General features: G+C 43.8%; 1 protein-coding gene across 5 annotated transcripts in view; it reads left to right on the top strand.

The window, feature by feature from the left end:
• SOBP (sine oculis binding protein homolog) overlaps positions 1–21,256 on the top strand; it is a 157,853-nt gene that overhangs the window by 71,382 nt on the left and 65,215 nt on the right. For 3 of the 5 annotated variants that reach the window (XM_068551348.1, XM_068551351.1, XM_068551349.1), the window contains exon 5: positions 19,701–19,796. The exons of the other annotated variants lie outside the window; for them this stretch is intronic. In XM_068551348.1, the coding sequence (XP_068407449.1) occupies positions 19,701–19,796 (96 nt within the window). The remainder of the gene's footprint in view (positions 1–19,700; positions 19,797–21,256) is intronic. 5 annotated transcript variants of the gene reach the window in all.

Below are 21,256 nucleotides of genomic sequence, written 5' to 3'. Positions count from 1 at the left end.
CTACCTCCCCACTCCTCACCTTCTCATGCTGGGTTCTCCAAATCCAGTACGATGCAGGTGCAAAGGGTCTGATTCAGGTTGGGTGAGTACTAGAAGGGGTGTGTTTGTGTGTGCATGTGTATGAGAGAGAGAGAGAGAGAGCAAGCGCTAAATCTGACTCAGTTTCCATATGGTCACCTGGGTAGGAGGTGACCTGAGCCTACTCTAGGTTCCCAGGGCTCCTGGGCTAAGAATGGAACCAGGTAGGTATGGGATGGATGGGGGCAGGGGGGGTGTGAAGCCCAAGGAGACGAGGCAGAGTTCAGGGAGTAACTCTTCCCTCCTTCGTACTTTCTTGGACTTTGGCTGTTAACTGGAGGTATCTGGAGATAAGTGGAATGAGTACATAATATTAACTTAAAAAAAACCCAGAAAACAAAAATGAGGTTCTATTAAATGGCAGAATATACGCCTAATTTCTAGGCATTAGTGCAGAGCCAGAGACTGAACAATCAAAGTGCACCTAATCCGAGTATTCATATTAATTGACCAGTTTCTGCACCTTCCAAAACTGTAAGCTAGAATATGTTAAATGGAAATAAAGGGAATTGGGGAAGGAAGGCGCCCTGGGTCATCCCGCCCCTCCTGGGCAGAGAAGGCACTGGAAGCCATGTTCTCCAGCTGCTTCGAGCGTAATCTTGTAGTCTCCCCAGTGGGCTTCAGCTCAGGTTGTGTCAGCTTATGTGTACAAACAGATTTTAAAAATTGTCCCTTGCTAAGGGAGCTGACATCTGCCACTCTCAGAAATTAGAAATGACAGATGCCCCGAAGGGTGAAAGGCTGTGGCTGATTTTCTGTAGAAAATAGAATCTACTCAGACTCCACTCTTCACCAAACAGACAGCATTGTCTAATCCATGCATTTAGTGGTGGTTTCAGGTAACGAAGGAAAACACGCAACCTGGTTGTGCTTGTTAACACTGCTGTCTTCTCCTGCAAAACAAAACCCAAACCGTTCTCACTCCCTTTCCTAAGATTTAATGCAGTGCCCTGTGTATCGGACCCAGCAGGTGATGGAGGTTTGTGATGAGATACTTGATGGTTGCAAAATCCTCGTTGTTTGTTCACCCTTTGAGGCCCCTTCCATCTGCAGTAGCCACTTTCCCTCTCCACCATGGGAGAGAAAGAACACAAGCATTGAGACTTTTGAAAGGGAAGAGAGTGGAGTTAAACTGAAGAGAGAAGAAGTTCCTGTCTATTTTAGCCAGGCTCTTTAGGGAAGGGGAGCTGGAATTGGAACCAGAAAGCAGTGAGAACTGAGGCAGCTTTAGGGCTTGGCTTCTCTCCACCTCCTCTCTCTTGGTATCTCTGAGTTTCTCTGGCTCTCTGCTCCATGTTTTTCTCTCTAGCAACCAGACTTCGTTGCTTCCCCGCAGTTCCTGATCCTCGTCACTTCAGCACACACAACTCCATCACGGCCTCTCCAGCTCCTCTCAATATTGTGATCTTTCAGTTCAGGTCCCATCCTTACCTGTTGTAGTCTCTTGCTGTGTTCTAGTTCTCGTTCCTGAGAGAGGAAATCTGATGGAATCGGTCTGTCTTTTTGCAACAGGGCACATCGTGGGTTGCTGGACAGCTTATCTAATGGCTGCCCTTGGGTCATGTGCATATCCTTGCTCCAGTCAGCTAAGGCTGGGTCACATGGTACAAAACAGGGTACACAGTCCCTTGGAAAGGGATGTGATAGGTAGACACCTTGACTGATATCTCAAGTTTACTGCCCAACATTTATTGAGTGTTGACTTGTGTCAAGCACCTTGCTAGGTGTCAAGGGTGATCAAAAGCCTTTCATTCATTTCCTATTTACGTAGTAAGGAGGAAAGAAAAAAAATGACTACATCTAGAAGTGGATAAGAAATGACAGGAAGCACGTGGGGAAGATGGTAGAAGTATAGGGTTTAATAATCTAGAACCAGACTTGTGGTTCTGATCCAAAAGCACACTTTCTTCCTCTTTAGTCTTGCTCCTTGAGTGTGAAATTGAAAGATGGACGGGACCTTAAAAATGACTAAAAAACCCTATTGAAAGCCTCCCTCCAGGGCTCAGCTAAATTCCATCTCCTCCTGACCACCTTCAGCCCAAAAGGATACCTCTCTCCCATGGCCTTGGCAAGCAGGGTACATATTTAAACAAGAATCTGCCAGTTTTTTCCTCTCTTTAATGTGTGTATGTCTAATCTTCTTAACCAAGCAGAAAACTCCTTGAGAGAAGGGGCCAGATCTTACATAATTCCCATAGTTCCCATAGTTGATGAGATAAGGAAAATGAATTCAGAATGCTGGAAGAAGTTCATCTAAGAGGAGCCTTGGTTAAGGATTGAATGTATACTGTGTGTGAAAATGCAATCCAGTCTCAGAATTTGGTTAGTAAAATATGCAGGTATTTTGATGATACAAAACAAAATAGCAGTACTTGAAATGCCCAAAAATATAGGCTTTGAGGGGGTAATCTCTTGGTTGAGGAAGGACGTTGTGGCGTAGACAGTGGTTGCTCATTCAGGGGTGAGCTGTGATGCTGAAGGTGTGTCTTTGCCCTGGCAGGCCTGGCATGGAAGGGAGGTTTGAAAGGGAGAACTAGTAAAGAGACTCTGAAAGTAGCCCAGAGGCTCTCCCCTGGCTCTGCCTTTTCTGGCTCTAGTGTGGGTGTGTAGGAGGAGGGGCAGTATTTAAACGCAACTGGCTGGTTCTCTTATGACCTTGTCCATTTTAAGGACCTGGGGCTTTATCCAAGTATGTAATATATTTCTTTCCCTTCGGTTTGCATAGACTTCTCAGAAATCTCCATTAAGAATTTCAAATATATCAGTAACAATCACACACTGTTGTCAATAGGTAGAGTTAAATGGCAAGAGTCACTTCCAATGATTGACTTTCTTCTGTATATTTCAACAAATTAAAAAAAAAAAAGGCAGCCACAAGAACAAAACAAAGAAGAATAAGACAGGACAAAGTGCTGAACTGTGGAAAGTGCGATGAAGTTGCCTGTGGAGTCCTTATAAAACACAGTCTTTTAAATATGTATTTTATTGTTTCTAGCAACTCGACAAACTAAAAACATATTGAAAATGAACAACTGACTGAAATAAGCCAAAGCATGCCTCAGGCAACTCCAAGCTTCCCACCAGTTTGGGGTTGACTTCCGTCACTCCTAACATGTGTGAGAGGATGCTTCTGAATAACATGGAATCGAAATCACGAATTCTACACACAGATTAAATGAGGGAAGGGGCAACACACGCTTAGCATCATTAAGCCTGTGGCTCCTTTACAACCTCTGATGTTGCACAGACGAAAGGGTTAGGAGGGGAGAGATATGTCCTTGAATAAGAAAGAGCTGCCAGCAGATAGTGGGGACTATATTGGGTATTACCCTGGGGACCCTCTGCTCTTTTCCTTTTATCCCTTAACCAGTCAGTATCTTGCCATGAACCCCATATTATAATTCTTTTGTGCCTTCGGTTGGATCACCTGGTTACATCTCAGTATCTTCATTTTGAAACAGGGAGACATTACCACTCTCAGCAGGCTGAAGAAGAGCAATGGAAACCTTGATGCATTGACCCCTGTAAAAATTGTCTTCATTTATTAAAGAAACCTTTACACTCTCGCACCTTTTCCCTAACACATGTACAAGGCTAACAGAAAAGAAAGGAAGAGCTCTGATTTAAAGGGAGAATGGGTTTTTATATCAACCTCTTTAATTAGGGACCATTTATTTTAAAAGAGTTACTTCAAGAAATCATACTTTATTTGGGGGTCAGGTAAAGGAAGAGTGAGAAAGAAGGAAGGTCAGAACAATCCAGCACTTTGGCCCTTTTACATCCCACATATACAGGGAGTTCTGAATCCTGAGCAGTATCAGATTTTGCTTTTAGAAACACTTAAGGAGTGAAAATGTTGCCATTGACTCACTAGGGGCAGTGGCATCCCGTTGCAGCATGGTCCGCTAGAGACCTCAGGATGAAACAGAGCACAGAAATAGCCATTTCATCACTAGCCTCTTCCAAGGTCAATCTGAGAAATTTCACTGATATTTTTTCCATATAAATTTCAAGCATTCCAAAAACTAAATCGGCAATGGATACAGGCAGAGGTTCCCCAGGGGCATCGTGTGTGTAGAAGGGAAGCCCATCCGTTGGGCCTGAAACCGCAGGATGAAGGGGAATGAGATAAATGCTGGCTGTGAGTCCCTCCCTGCCTTGCAGAGCTGCCTTTGTTGCGATGAGTGTGAAGCACCCGCCTTAACTTTTTGTTACTTTGGCTTTTTTGGCTAGTGTCGCATCTTATAAGTCACAGTCTAGCTTCTCCTGTCCGTGTTTTTACTGCACAGAAGGTTTCCCAATTTGCAAGCGTTTGCAGCACGGCTGGGCCCGGAGATAAAACAGAATGTGTATGTAGTACAGCATGCATTCAACTGATGCACAAGATTCTTTCCACCATATGTGCAGAGTAGTGTGCTTTTCCCCCCGAGGTGCCACTGCCAAAACTGCCAGGAGCGCCTGAGTAAGTGGAGGAGAGACACCCCGAACGCAACGCGGCACCAGGCCTTGCCACCTCCTTGGAAAGAGACCCTTGCTTTCAACACCCACCTGCATTTTTTACCCCCGCTTTGTTAGCTCATCTGTCCCACTCTTTTCCACTCACCTCACACAGTGCCCCTAACCTCATCCTGCTCCCTCAGCCTTGGTCCGGGGTGCCAGGCGTTGTTGAGGCCGGTATGGAGTTCCGGTTGCCCTTCCGGTAGGAGAGGAGAGGTGTAATTAGCACTTATGCTAATGAGGATAACAAGACTGTGGTTAAAAACTCATCAGTTACAGAGGAATGACATGAGAGGAAAACCAGCTGATTTTTTTTTTTCTTCCCCGTAAGTGTGTCTTGTCCTTCATCTCATGCAAAGCATAGCTTACCAAGCCTTTTTACAGGAAAGGAACGTTAGTCTGGTCTTTATAGGTAAATCTTCTGGTGGAACTTCTTTTATGATAAGGAAAAAAAAAGATGAGAGATATAAGATAATTGTACTTTTCACTCCTTGTATCCTTTAGCTGAAGTAAACCAATTCAGAGAGTGTTTTGGTTAATTGTATTTTACTTTCATATTTGCTGCTGAAAATTTGAATCGTCACTACTTTTGGCTTTACTGGAAACTTGTTTGTTTGAAAGCATACAGTATTTCTGACCAAAAAATGTCTGCTCAACTCAAACTCAAACTCTCTTCGTGATCTATATGTATCGGTGTAATATGGAGGTTATAGCCACTCTCTCACTAAACCGAGTGTGGGTAACAAGTACGAGCCCTGCTTCACAGATGGGAAACCAAGCCACAGGGCAGTAACTGCCTTTTACCTGTCCTTTAACTTCTTTAGCCGCCAGTCTGGGAGGTAGGGCTCCTCCACCCACAGGCCCTGAAACAAGAGGGGTTGGGTTATTATATTTGCTGAAGCATAATAACAGTGCTATTATAATCGATCTGTTGTTACTAAGTCATTATCTCAACTTGCTACATTGATTTCATGTGATTTGTTTGCAGGCTTTCTTCCCCAGCATGTTAACAAATAACCTTTGGGCAAATGGAAAGTGTGATTTTTGTGCTTACATTGTTTGTGAGTGCTGATGGATTTGCTACTGTTGACTGTACCACAACGTAGAACGACACGTCTCCGTATAGGCTACCTGTGTGGTACCCCACCTTTCCCGAGCAGTAGGTCCGGGGAATTCCTTGCCTGGGAGGATAGGCTTGGAATGGCAGGGCTCTTGGGTTTTAGGGGTCTTTTGTCACTGTGGGGTCTCAGGGAAGGTGATGTACACCATGGGGGAAAGAATAGGCTGATGGTAGATACTGCCCTGTTCATGTGGAAATCTGGGTGGGCAGGCAGTCAGGTGGGTGAGCACCTCTGGGTACTCAAGGAGAGGCGAGGGTGATGTGTTCTGGAAAGATCAAGGACAGGAAATGGTAGGGATACTGAGTTGCCTGGGAGATCCCACAGACCATCCATGGTGGCCCTGTTGGAAGCTTCATTCCTAAGGGCAGGGACCAGGGGAGAAATGTCCTGCATTTTAGCAAATTTATCGTGGAGTAGGAAAGGCTTCTCGGCCTCGGAGAGCATCCTTGGCTGGGGAGGAGCACATCAGAGCCTCTCCTTCAGGCCGTGTTTTATTTATTTATTTTAAATTTATTTATTTATTTTTGGCTGTGTTGGGTCTTTGTTGCTGCACGTGGGCTTTTCTCTAGTTGCGGCGAGCGGGGGCTTCTCTTTGTTGCGGTGTGCGGGCTTCTCATTGTGGTGGCTTCTCTTGTTGCGGAACACGGGCTCTAGGCACGTGGGCTCAGTAGCTGTGGCTCGCCGGTTCTAGAGGGCAGGCTCAATAGTTGTGGCGCACGGGCTTAGTTGCTCCGTGGCATGTGGGATCTTCCTGGACCAGGGCTCGAACCCGTGTCCCCTGCATTGGCAGGCGGATTCTTAACCACTGCACCACCAGGGAAGTCCAAGCCCTGTGTTTTAGAAGCACATCATCACTTTGCAATGGTGGCGACAGTCGCACTGGGGCTCGACTCTCATTCATTTGGTAATTGGTTATTTTAACACAAACTGTGACTAAGGAACATGATTACACACCTGTCAGCCATATGACGGGAAAGAGAGATGTCTGTGAGCAGGGGAACCGGCTGCATTTCCACCCGGGTCTCCGTGGAGTCTTCTCCATCAAAGATGTCATTTTTCATTTTTACCTTGAAACAAGACAGACATTATAGCTACTGCCTTGTCTGTATCATTTATAGGAATTGCTGCCACAGATGCTAATCTAAACCAATTCTGATTATATCTTTGTAGACATCGGATCCTAGAGCAGGAGGGCAGGATGTAATATAAAGAAACAAATGAGCATAAACATTATATGGTACCCGTATGGCAGCTTCCTGTGACAGGGCAAGGGGTGGAAAGAAATGAAAGTGTTTTGTACAAGGAGGACATTTTACTTTAAGATGAAGTAGATCAGTAAAATAAAAGAAAGCTGTTTCTGATTGTACAGGTGACTAAGTGGAGGAGGGGATTCTCACTTACGGCTAGGGGATTGCCAGGTGATTCAGAGTCCTGTATAAGGGTTGGGAAGGAGGGATGATGTGTCTGAAAGATGAGAATAAACACAATAAGAAACAAACACACGAAAAAACCTCAAAGGCAACAATATCGAACCAAATTCTAAAACAAATAAGGACCTAATAAAAGTTGCAACATTTAGTTTTAAAAAGCCCTAGCCTTTTGAATAAGAAAATAATATTCACTCATTTGCACATTTTCTGAAAATGGTGAACCAAATATTAGATTGTTTGGAAATTCTTCCTCGCCTTTATTTGTCTGCTCCTATCCATCTTTGGTGAGGCCATTCAGTTTGGAAAGAGTGTGTGGTCACCACGTATACATGTCCAACCTCTGCTGAGCGTTGAAATCAGCAATTGATACGGGTGTCCTCTATCACTGAGTTAGAAACAAAGTTGATACAGGATGAAGTTAGTAGCTGGAAAATAGGGAATAAAGGGGGATGATGTGAATGGTAAAGAAGGGTACCAGCAATAAAACATTGGTTGTTAATTTGGCAGTAGTGTGGTGAAGGTGGTGGAATTCAACATGTAGCAGTCTCCAGGAATCCCAGGCTGCTTATGTGGGTGGGAGCTGCCCAGTGAGGGTGGAAAGTTTCTTGATGGAGATGTTACTCATGAAACATAAGAGGAGATAAAGAGGTAAGAAAACAAAACGATGCCTTATTTGCAGAGGGCACAATGGGTAGTCAGATGGCAGAAGAGAGATAGAAGCCGTCATTAAGTACCGATGCTGTGTAGGGGGTTAGGATCCTGATTAGAGGGTGTGTTTATGCATTTCTAAAAGCCCTCAAACCTTCGCCAGTGTCTTCGCCTTTGCCTTTGGCTGCTGACCATGCCCTATAGCTGCCTGCAACTTGATTTTAATCAAGATTTTAATGGTAAGAAAAGATACTGAGTCACTATGGCCTTCCTGCCAGCTGAGTTTTTCTCTCCAGAAAAGAAGTGGGCTTGTGAAATTTAAATAACTGTCATCTATTGAGTTCTTACTCTGTGCCAGGCATTGTGTGGGACATGTGATGGATTTTCTCATTCAATCCTTGCAACGAATTTCTAAGCTGGATGTTATGTCCCCTGTTTTTATTGGTAGCACCGGAAATCACACGCAGCTCGTTATTGGCACCAAATGGCTCTCCTCACCCCTTTCTGTACGAACATCTTCAACCAAATGGCACAGGGGTGCTCAACCTTTCAGAATTTGCTCTTGCTTTTTCTCGGTTTTAACTTCCTCATAATTCTTGTGTGTTTATGAGAATATTTTCTACTCCTTACTTTTTGTGGTTTACTTTTATTTACCTTTCAAATTTATAATTATTTAAAAATCTAAATTTTAAATAGGATATAAATGTATGATATTTGACACTCCAAAAAGTGTATGGTTAGACCTTGGCAAGGGATCGTTTGATCTATTGTTATCATTGAACTTCAAAAATTAAAATGTGTTGAACGTGTGGGCTGGATACCATTCATTTTGGATACTTAGTTGTAGATGCTCAATGAATGATGAATGAAACCTCAGGAAAAAATTATGTAAATGCTCTTGTCATTGCTGTCTGTTTTCTGTGAAGTCACAATGCCACACAAAGTGGTTTGGTATAAATTTGGAGTAGTGCAACCTACAGTTTATGAATTTGGGCAAAACATTTTAATATAATCCGAAGGCAAAGGTCTATCATTCCTTAAGGCAAAGAAATGAATGAAATTTCTTTATCACACTAGGATACTTGATTGCATCCTGCTTGTTATTATTAATAAAGGAAAGCTAATACTAGTAATAGTTATATCAACTGATCATTCTTATTCCCCTTTTACTATTTTCCACATCAAACCATAACAGTTTTCTGTTCTATGCTTCGGCAAGAGCCACAAGAAGAGTTTTATGAATTTAGAATCCTTTGTCCTTGAAAACATGTCTCAGTCTATCTTGATATCCAAGAAAAGATTTGGGCTCCCACTCTCACCTTAGGATCCCATAATCTTATATTTGTAGGATGAAACCAAAATATAAGAGAGATTTGAAAACAAGCAGGCCCCCTAATGAGAAGTCTGTCAAGTTCAAGGATGTGTCCTTCCCCATCTCCATGCAGAGTTTCTCCTGCTGCTGTACAAGACTCCTCGGCACACTCCCATTTCGATGTCCACTCCTCACCCTTTCTCCCCTCCCATCCTTCCCCGTCTCTGCCCCATACCTCAAGGGCAGAATACTTGGAGAGGCCATTGCCCTCCACCTTGGTGGGCTCAGGATTTCGGTCTGCTCAGGCTTTGGCTGTCTTCTTGTTGCTTGTGTTGGCTGTGGTCTAGTAGACTGCCCCTCAGGCCCTTGTGGGGTGCCAGCTTCCGTGACCACCTCCATTTGAGCTGCGTTGGGCATCAGTGCTTCACCATGAAGAGGGGAGACCACAGGGCAAGATTTCGCTCTTTCCCACCAGGACCCACAGGGACGTTTGAGCCATCATTTCTCTGCCTTCCGAAAATGTCTGCAGTTTCTCTTGCTCATTGTCAGCCAGGCTTCCTCTGCTGGCTGTGCCGCTGTGGAAGAGCCCCGGTGGTGTGGAGACAGGAGCCTGTGCCTGCTGTCGAGAGACCTGCCAAGCTTTGTCTTTATCAGCTCTATAGCTTTGGACAAGGTACTTAACTTGGCTACACTTCAGATTCCTTGCTGGCAAAATGGAGGTGGTAATGGTAATACAGACCTCATAAGGGTTTGGGGAGCTTTAATGAACTGAAGTCTGCAAAATTCTTAGCATGGTGTCTTGCACACAACAGACTTGAGTCTTGTGTTACTGTCAAAGTGACTTCTATATTGAGTTTTCTTCCTTTGTGGTAAGAGCCCTGTGGAGCGGTCGCTGAGTTGGAAGTTCTGGAAGTGGTAACGTTCTCTCCAGTGCGGTCCAGTCTGTGGTCTGGGAACCTCCTTCCAGTGGGGCTACCACTTATATCTAGAATCACACTGGGCAGCTGAGATACCAGGGTGCAGAGGAACTGGAATAGTTTGGGAATTTTGGTACCAGAATGGTTGGGTGAGGGAGGGATTAAAACAAATGGGGGGAAGGGGGAGGGCCACTCACTGTGCAGGGAGCCTACGCATCCCCTGTTCTCAGTTATTCTAAAAAGGGAGAGGACGTGGAGACCCAGGTCATTTTCTGTCTTTTGTCACCTGGGCTTTGATTCCAAAATATACTTCCTGGAAGTATAATAATAATAATAAATAATAATGATAATAGTAATAACGACAGAGGAACAAGTGTTAACTGAAATTGTCATCCGTAAATGGACTTTAAAACATTTTTTAATTTATTATTTATTTATTATGTTTATTTTTGGCTGTGTCGGGTCTTCGTTTCTGTGTGAGGGCTTTCTCCAGTTGCGGCGAGTGGGGGCCACTCTTCATCGCGGTGCGCGGGCCTCTCACTATCGCGGCCTCTCTTGTTGCGGAGCAGAGGCTCCAGACGCTCAGGCTCAGTAGTTGTGGCTCACGGGCCCAGTTGCTCCGCGGCATGTGGGATCTTCCCAGACCAGGGCTCAAACCCGTGTCCCCTGCATTAAGCAGGCAGATTCTCAACCACTGCGCCACCAGGGAAGCCCCGTAAATGGACTTTAACCTGATACTCGGCTGTTGGCCTCGACAGGCCTTTCTGTCAACACCAGTCAAATTCTGCGTGAATGATTATCTCCTATTTAAACATGCCACAATCCCACCTTTTATTACCTCCATTCGTCATCTGCAGAATGACTGGGCTTTAAAAACTAAGACTCCAGAGAGTGTTGTTTGAGCAGAGGTTGTTATTCATGAAGCCTCTGTGCCGCCATCTTTGCATTTGGGTCCTCAGAGAGGCCGATTGGTCCTGGGCTTGGAAGCCAGGTAATTTAGACTTTGTTCCTCTAAGCCTGATGGTGCCTCTGTTAACAGGTCAAGGTGCACGTGGATCGTAATTGGAGCTGTCAGGAGGACCATCCTGTTCAGAATCGCATTCTGACTTCACGATCTGAAAGACCCGGGGGCAGAGCCCATGGATCGGTCACCCTGTCTTTCTTCTTTGCTTGCCTCCTCCACATAAATCACAGCACCGCTCCAAGTCAGTCAGAACATTTGTGTGGACAGTGCACAGTGACACCTAGTCCTGGTCTTTCTTCTTCATGTTCAGGCCAATTTTAGATCTTTACAAACATTGCATAATTCACAGTTCTGTTTCTTGCTAAAGAAATCGTATCTTTAAGACAAACTGTACTTGGGGCACCGTTATTGGATGCTGACTATAAAACTGTCCCAGGCCAGAGCAGTGACCAGAGGAGCCCTCCTGTGGCTGTCCAGAGTGGAGGACCAGAGTGGCCGGTCCAAAGCTAAGTCCATGAGGGATTGCAAGCTCCAGGCAGGCCAAGTGCACAGATCAAAGGGCCCAAGGCAGGGCCAGAGTCAAGGGTGAGAGTGGAGAGCTGGGAGTGGTATGGAAGTGGACTCAAAGCCAGAGCTGGTAGGGCACCAGTGACAAGAGTGCCGGCTGATTGCTGAGATCAGCCTCTGGGTCTCTAGAGTCCCGCTCTGCAGGTTAGTGGGCACCCAGGGGACGGGGTTGACTGCGGCTTAGCATATGAACTGTCCAGAGAAGATTTAGGCAACCCTGTTGTATCTGCACCTTGATGATGGCATTTCTGTGGTTGCTGGTCGGAGAAAAGAAAGTCATCTGTGTTTCCCTGCCTTGTGTTTCCCCTCTAGGGTCCCAGGGTAATAGATGCAAATGAATAGTGAAAAGCCAAAAGGCAGGCTATGGGCAGAGGTGGGAGGTGGGGAAGGGGAGCAGTCAAGGAGTCTGGATAATCCACTGTGGATCAAGGGTCCTGGGATGGTCAGAAGCTGATCGGAATGTGATGGTGATGTCGCTTTAGCTGAGAATTGAAAAGAAGGGGCCACACGCCCCAGTTGCCGGGTCTTACCTGTGGTCACTTTGGAAAAACAGTTCTTACCAAACAAAGACACTCAGGTGACCTGACGAAGAGCAGTGCAAGATGAATCCAGAAGGGTCACCTGTTCGATAAAGGGAAAATAGATTTAAAAAAGGAAAAGCAAAAACAGGGATTTCAGAACCACTTAGCAACTGCTCTGATTATTCCAGACACAGCTGTAATGTGCTGGATTGGGGATGATCTATTTTAGTCCATGTGGTAGCTGTATTTCAGGCTGATGTGGAATCTTTTGCCGTAACTGTCATGCAATCCATTAGGGCCCTGAGTGAGGGCAGCCATTAATCAGGCGCGAGATCAGCCCTGTAGCTTCATACACTCGCAGGTCTGAGCAGCTCTGACCTGACATCGTTTAAGGAGATGCTCATGGAGGCCATAAACATGATTCGATTCCCATTATCTTCATGTTGCATGTTTGTTACCGTTATTCTTTGAAGACTCCAAATTGGATATTAAAAATTTATGATACATATAAAGGTTTGTATGGAGTGAAAAAATAGCAGCAGCAAATAGGTCCATCTCATTCATCAGAGATGTGTGAGCTGTCAGAGGGGCCTGAAGAGGTATGGAGAGAGCCCCTCTGCTTGCCAGTTGAGGAGGATGGAGAATTAGGAGGAACTTCACTGGGGAAAACAGCTTCTCACTGGCCCACATGCTAAGTGGGAATTTAAATACATTTTGTTAAAAGAACAAAGTAAAACAGCACCGCTGCAGAATCCCACAGTCAGTCTTCAGTGACAAGCTAATGAAAGGGAGAGCAAAGGATCGTGATGCAAAGATTGGTAGCAACATGAATTGAGCAGATGCCTGGCTCCACACACTGAAGTTTCTGGGTGCCTGGGGCATCTCCAGAGCAGGGAGCCTGATGCCAGGTGGGAGGCCTCGGTCTAGAAAGAAAGCTCTCTGCCCAAGCTGCATGCATACACAATCCTGTCCATGACCCATCTGCCTTCTGATGTTCAGTGACTTGAATATGTACCTACATAGAAACAACCCATCTGTAGAGGTAGGCAGCTCCGAGTAGAGAAAAAAGGGCACTTCTGGGTCTTACCTTAAGGCAGGGCAAAGGATTAATGAATCCATTCAACATATATTTATAGGATTGTTATACAAGGTACTCGCTGAGCATGGGGGCTTCATACATAATGCACGGTCTCTGCCCTCAGGCAGTTTCCATTCTGGTAGGGAAGGTGAGAAAGGAGTCCTAACCGGGGTGAGTTACACCAAGGAGTCCCAGATGGACTTGGGGCACTATGACTAGGTGAGATAAAGAAACAGGGAGCGAGGCACCAGGTTGGTTGATCTAGGAACGGAATTTTGGGGCTGAGAGTTTCGTAGGCAAAGACCAGAGCTTAGACTGATCTTTGTTAGGCAAAAGTCAGTCCAGGTGAGAGGTGGAGGAGAGAAACATATGGGACAAAAGGATTATTGGCTAAAGTCCAAATTGAGTACAGGCTCTTCAGGCTAAGACCCTAGTGACTAACCATGTGGGAGGGACAATAATCAAGTTGGGCAGAAGTTCATGGAATAGTCGGTGATGGTCCAAGTGTGAGGCAGATGAAGTCAGAAAGCTCCAGCAGAGGCCTGCTGAGACTCAGTATGGAGAGTTCTCCTCGGTTCAGGGGCAGAACATTCACCTCTGGGGACTGGGGTGCAAGGCAGAATGTCCAGTTGCTAGGGTTAAAGGATAGAAACTCATTCATTCATTCATTCATTCTCTCACTCACTCACCATTTATGGAGCCTTTATAATATGCCAGGCACTAGATGAGGCCCTAGCGATATGCAGCTGAATAGACCAGAGTTTCTGCACTCAAGGACCACACAGATTAGTGGGGAAGGCAAACACAGAGATGGTCATAGTACAGTGCAACGGATGGAGTGGATATAGAGAGAGACGGAGGGGTACAAAGCCCAGGTTAGACCAGGAGGAAGAGGTCTCAAGTGGGTTCCTAAAGGAGCTGCAGTCTGAATGAAGGCTTAAAAGATGCCTAAGAATTTTCCAGGAGAAGGGGGGGAGGAGAGATGGAAACTGGTTTTACCCTGAGGAAATGAGGTAAGGGACAGGAATCCAGTTGAAGGGAACAGGGCTTTCAGTCGTGAGGAATTGGGCCACCGAGATGAGAGTAACTTGGCGGTACCTCAAGTGGAAGCAGGAGCTACTCCGGAGGCCTCGCTGTGCTAGTGCAGCCCAGGGCCAGCACTGGCTGAGCTTCACTGAGCGGCAAAGAAACTGGGCTGTTGTTTACGTCAAGTTCACAGAGATGTTCGTGACACGCTGAAAGGCCACATGTGGCAGCTGCCGTTTATTCCTCTCTGTGCTTCCTCAAGACAGTGTGTATAGACATTCAACAAAGGAAGTTCAGATCAGAAATGGTACACCAGAAAATGAAATTCCAAGGGTTTTCAGAAGTGGTCTCCCCATGATAAATTCAATTTATCTTGAATTTTGAAAAGAAATTCTATTGCTTCTGGTTCCAAAAATTAGTTATAAAATCTAAATTTTTTGCCCTAGAGCTCTGCATCTCTAAGCGTACTCCTGAAACTTTGAGATGCACTATTTTTGATGTTCCCAAGTCTAGTCACCGCAGCACATGTGTGAGCTGACACGTGCTACATCTGCTAAAGGGTTGGAAAGCAAAGTCTGGAAGCTCTACAGCGATCCCCCGAGCTCTGATTCCAGGCAGAACCTTTTCTTGTTTTCCAAAGAAGTTCTGAAATCACAATGACGGGGAGGTGTAAAGTCCCATTCCTCACAGGGAGGTATTAACTCCCAAGCCTAGTTATCTTTCCAGTTAAATGGCAACAGTGTTAACCTTTTCATTGAGTCAGAAACATTGCACTTTTCTGGGGTGGGCCAGTGGAGCTGTTTTTAGAATGTTCCACATTTTCTAAAGGAATCCTCCAGAGGAGAAAAGATGCTGACGTTGCTTGGATATGCACATGACACTAAGGCTTTAGGGTTAGGGTGGATTCTTTGAAAGAAGAAATAAAGTTTGCTGAATGTAAGAATGAGAATTTAAAAAGTAAATTAGTGACGATTCACAGGGAAAGAGAGGTGAAAATAAAGTTTGTTTAAGCCAGAGGTGTTTCAGGTAGAGAGAAAATTAGTCTAAGTTTCTCACATAATCTATTATTTATTCAAATGCTAGGCATGGCATGAAAATAGATGTATGACTGGCAGTGAGATGGGGAAATCCCCTTGCAGTTTAACTGAAGGACTTTAATTTTTATTTCTATTCCATGGCAAGAAGTGAAGCCTTCTTACAATAATAGATCAAAAATGCACCTTTGGTTTGACAATCACATTTGTAGTAAAGTGTGGAAAACAGTTTCCCGTTTGCTTTTCCCCATGGTTGGCATAAATATCTAGCATATTACTCAGAATAAAGCTGTTGAGAATAAGACCCATGGAGAGAGTTAGTTCATCATGACGTGTTTTGACATTCCTTCTGTCAGAAGTGGTCACTTTATTTATTTATTTAAATAAATTTATTTATTTATTTGTTTTTATTTTTGGCTGCGTTGGGTCTTCGTTGCTGCGTGTGGATTTTCTCTACTTGAAGCAAGCGGGGGCTACTCTTCGTTGTGGCACGTGGGCTTCTTATTGTGGTGGCTTCTCTTGTTGCGGAGCACGGGCTCTAGGCACGCGGGCTCGGTAGTTGTGGCTCACAGGCTGTAGAGCGCAGACTCAGTAGTTGTGGCGCACAGGCCCAGTTGGTCTGCGGCATGTGGGATCTTCCCGGACCAGGGCTCAAACCCATGTCCCTGGCATTGGCAGGCGGGTTCTTAACCACTGCGCCACCAGGGACGCCCAGAACTGGTCACCTTAGAACAAAGTCAGACATCAACACAGGTCTCCTGGCCCCAGTGGATACCACGAACTGGTGGTGGGGTGGTCCGCCTCGACACAGGCCATTAGAGGAGGCACAGTCCTTAGAGAATTCAAGAACAATAATGAAACCAGCCGAAAGTTGGTCTGCTTTGTGTTATTATCGTGAGCAGTGATTTCAAGCAGCTTCAGTGTTTACATACCCTCCCTGCAGGGGTCGTGGACTCCCTCTGTCTACCCGCATGGTACGCCATTGTCTGCCACCCAAAATGGGGCAGATGCAGAAAAAGGCAATGGCTTCAATATACAAATGAATCTGAAGTGCTGAAATGAATCTGCGCGTAGGGTAAGGAAGTTCTAATGGATTTTGTCTAACGTTGCCACAAGTTGCTGTGGAATGATAATTAAACTCATTCCTACAGAGCGCTTACTATGCTGCAGTCAGTGGCTGGGGCCGACAATCCAATGGCGAGAAGCCAAACATCATCCTGCCCTTAGAAAGCTTGCAGTCTGGTGGGGAAGACAAAAATTACAGCAGCCAGTGTAAGGGTGCACGTGTGTCAGGCCTAAGAGAGGGCAGAGTGGAGGTATTTGACTTGGTTAGTGAGGTTCAGGAAGGCCTTTTTGAGAAAGAGGTATAGTAGTTCTTCCAAGATTATTTGTCACACCAGAAACTAAAAATAAATAAAGAGAATTTTTTGCTTACAAGCAGCTAGTCATGAAATCTCTAAATCTCTGGAGTAAACCCCACTGCTGGAGACACATCCTGTATCCTCCTAGTGTTGCATAGCTGTTCACTCCAGTGGGCCTGGGGCCTGGCTGGAGGCCATGCTGACAAGTCTGCTCAGGGCCCCCTCTCAATACCCCCCTCCAGGCACACTCCTTACATCAGTGGTTCTCGGGCTGCCTGTGCATTACTATCACCTGAGAGCTTAAAAAAAAAAAAAAAAATCCATGTCGAGGCCCCACCCTGGACCAGTTAAATCAGAATCTTGGAAACATAGTGGGGAGGGGGAAGTTCAGGCATCAATATGTTAAAAAAAAAAAAACCACCCCAGATGATTCTCATATGCAGCCAGAGCAGAGAACTACTGCCTTAGATGAATGCACTTAATTTCACTTAGTCCAGTAATAATAATTTAAAATTTTACATTAAAAAACTTGAGAATGCAAAGGGAGTTACGTCAGTGAGAGGTGTGTGAGTGCTTGTGTGTGCACACACACGTGAGGGTGATGGTGCGCGGTCTTCTTGCATGTCGTGTGCTTTCCGTTTCTGTGGCATGTGGTGAAAACACAGCGAATGGCTGGAGGATGGAATTTCTTGGACTCAAGAATCAGGTTGATTATCAGAGGCAGACCATTCCAAGCTCCATAGAGTGTGATGCAGAGGCAAATACACGGTTTAATAAAGAAGCAAATTTCTGCCTTTCTCTCTCCACTTCTAATCACTCCAACCCTCCTCTCCTTTCTCTTCCACTGCTGTTTTATTTACTCTCATAAATTATGAGACTTTATATAAAATCCTGTAGCCCCTTTGAGGAAGCACAGTCAAACCTTAATGGTTTTTTTTGTCCTTTAAAAACATAAAAAGCATTGCGAGCACCTTACATGTAAGTGGAATGAATATATTTTTGCCACTAATGTTGAAAATATCCCCAGACATCTGGTGTGTATGAATGTGTATACATAGTACATGCATAATAAACATCTTCCACCTTATGAATATTTATACACAAGATACATATATATTGAATATAGACATACATATGTAAATAGTAGCCCTTGTAAACTATATGCCAAGTATGTTTCCAAGCATATGCATCATAGTGCATCAGGAATATAATAAACCTACCACCAAGTTTAGCATATTTTGAGGTGGCGTCTTCTACAGAGTTGTGGTAGGGTCTAGTTACTAACCAAGTATGGCTTTTTTTTCATCACTGAAATGTTTGTTAAGCACCAACTAAAAGTAAGGCGCTGGGCATAGTAGAGTAAGAAAGATGAAATAGATGTGGTCCCCGCCTTCAAGAGACCTGCACCTCACAGAGTGCCTTAAAATTCACTTAAGAATCTGACATGTTTGCTACCCATTGGCATCTTATTGCTTTTTATACAGCTGCCTTTTATGTATACACTCTGCTTTAAAATGGGCCCCATTTAAGGCTCTATTGGCTTAAACGCTGATGTAGCTGCATAGTAGAACTGATGCTGTGAGAAGAAACATCACTGGTTTCAGTGCCTTGATTGGACATGAGCATGCTTACACATTTTTTCTGTCACACATAGTCCAATCCTGCATTTTCATTTTACTCTGATTTGGTAGAGGGGGGGAAAAAGGTAAAATTAAAAGGCACCAAATCCCAGAGATGTTTGTAAATCTCAAAAATACTTTTTGTAACCCCAGTATTACTACCATGACAGTCCACTTCCAAATTCCATCAGTTCCCTCCCTGCAATAAGTGGCAGAAGCCTTTATTAAAGGCAAGCTGTACATTCTAAAATGTACAGAATAGTGATCCCTTTCTAAAATGACAATCCCTAGTCTAGCTGAGAGCTCTGAGTGATACTTGTCAGGGTCAGATTTCACGCCATTAAAAGAGAAACAATACATCAGGGCCGTCATCGCTATGCACAGATGTGTGCTCATTGTTTTCTCCCCCTCAATCCATACATCACAACAGGTAGTTCTCAGCTGTTCCCCTGGTGCCAGACATACATTTTATCTAAAGAGACAGCAGATAGAACTACCTGCTGCTTCCTGTGCGGCTCTCCCTGTGTTTCTCTCCCTTTTCCTACTTCACTTGGGCTTTTTAAAATCAGCTGGCAGGGAGCCAGGAGCTCATCATTTTAATGCAGTGCAAAATGGAATATGCATAATTATATGCAAGCCATATGTGAGGGAGACAGCTCAGCTGTGAATTTCAGGAGGCCAGGAAAGAGAGAGCAGTTAGGGCTGAGATAAGAGGAGTGCAGAGCAGAGTGCAAGTGTCACCCAAATGAATGGTTTAATGAGTGTGCTGCGGACACGCCTCCTTTCACCTACCTCTTTCTTCTCTCCAACTCCAAACCAGAAACCAATGGAGATTAGAAAGGGAAGACTGTATGCAAGGGGTATTGCTAATGGGTTCTGTTAATGTCTCCATTTAAACTTCAGCTTTCTTAATTAACAGTGTAGATGAAAATAACCAGTAACTTTTAATGCAGCTTCTTAATTAAATCTTTTTTTTTTTTTTTTTTACTGCATTTGATTGAAGAATCATTGTTCTTACTAGATCATTGCTCCTTTTAGATCTTTATTTAAAAATTGAGGGGAATCAGTTTATCTCTAATAGTATTACAATGCAAAATATAACTATGCAAATTGCTTTTCTTATGGCCTTGCTATTAGAATTTTTAAAAAGTGCATTATCTAGAGATTGCTTAAGCATGCCAAAAAGTTTAAACACGTATGTATGTCATATAATCCTAAATGTGCAACAAAAGTCACTGGAAGTCTGAAGTGGTGGTAATTTTCAACAAAATTATTTGCTTTTGGTTTGTTTCGTATCATTTTAAATATTACACCACAATGAATTTGCATGTTCAAACTGAACTACGTAAAGAAAAATAAATCCCAAATTTTGATATCTAAAAGGCGTACTGCGTATTTAAACAAATTTCTTATTAATGTTGTGATTTCTGGATTCCCGTTTGTTTAATGATCTGAGCTGTTATGCTTTTAGCTTTTTTTCTTCCATTATTTGTAAGTCCCTAAATAGGCCATTATATTTCCCTTCAGGCTAGAGATGAAGATGGACATGCTGAAAATTTTCCCCAGCAGCACTATGCTAAGGAAACTCCAAGGCTTGCCTTCAAGAATAACTGCGAACTACTTGTAAGAATAACATACTTACAACAAGTCTAGAATGTTACTTTAGCACAGTGAAAACAGTTTTTGAAAGGGTTTGTTCATTATTACATAATTTTTGAAGTATTATAGTTTTTCTGTATAGAGTTCTAAATGCTAATTCTGATATCACTGAATATTAATTATAAGATCTCAAATTGTTTGCAAATCTTTTGTATCTGATTATAGAGCTTGGATGGCCCTGCTTTATTAGCTTGTTCTGTATAGTAGTTGATAAACAGCCATTTGGAGAATGGCTAGTAAAGTTAAAAATATAGAAAAAGACAGTTGATGTATGTAGCTTGGAAAGAAAAAAAAAAATCCCATCCCCATCCCTCCTCCTACTTCCTAATTGTACACTATTTTAGGAGACAACATGGTAATATTTTGTTCTGCTAGGAAAGATAGCAGAGTTGACACGCAGTACTCCCTTTAGAATTCAAGTATTCCTACACTCTCTTGCCAAACTCAGTCAGGCGCTTTCTCTCTCCTATGTAGAAGTCAAAGCAGCGACAGGATGCGGGGATGTTTCCAAGTCGTGAGAGAGAGGATCTCAGCTGTGACAGGGACTCTGTTCCAATGCAGGGTTAATTTGCTGTTCATTTTAGCATTTATAGCGAGACAAGATGAAAAGCGAGCAGGAATGCCTATTATATTTCTATTAAATGAATCTGTTGGGACCTAATGTTCTTGATTAGCTTTTGAAAACGAGTGCTCTGCAATGCATTTTCTGTTTACCTAAAGTAAACAGAGAATGAATTGTCATTTATTTAGAGATTCAAACACTGCTTTTGAAAATGAAGCTTTATGAGGGATCTAGCTATGTTGTCCCTAAATGTTCTTTTCTTTTCAATTGCATTAAAGCAAAACATTTGCTCCAACTAAATGAAAACACTGAAAGAGAATGAGGATGCTCACTTGTTACATTTTGAGGTAGTCTCTTTTCTGTTTAGTTTTTTGGCCTAACAGAGCACAGCCCTGCCAGGTCTCTGCATTAGGAAATCCCACATGTAACAGTCTTTGGACTTAGCTCTGTTACCAACTGTTCATTAAAAACAAAGTGTCCAAAGAGCAGGAGAAGAGAGAAAAATACAGTTCTTTCTCATTCTAGCCACAGGAGCTGGATGTTGACAGTAAGAAACTCCTTCCCACTCCACAGTTTGCGTGGTTACAACAGCATCACTTATTCTGTGTGTCGTCCCTTGACCAACCAATCCACAGGCATATTTGTTGCTTATAAATGCAGTTTTTTTCCCTGACATTTTAACTCACCTTAGATTTTATCTTAGGGCCCTTAAACTTCCAGGCTTGCTAGCATTACCTGTTTGGGGGAAACCCTTTTCTTTCATTTTCGTTTTAATGTTTTACTCCGTAACTCTGATTTTCCAGCAGAAGACTATAGGGGCCATTTATACTATGTTTTGGTATCAAAATGCTTTTGAGAGTAG

This window comes from Eschrichtius robustus, chromosome 9 (genome assembly GCF_028021215.1).
Source record: "Eschrichtius robustus isolate mEscRob2 chromosome 9, mEscRob2.pri, whole genome shotgun sequence".
Lineage (NCBI taxonomy): Eukaryota > Metazoa > Chordata > Mammalia > Artiodactyla > Eschrichtiidae > Eschrichtius > Eschrichtius robustus.
This window is presented reverse-complemented; position numbering and strand designations above follow the sequence as displayed.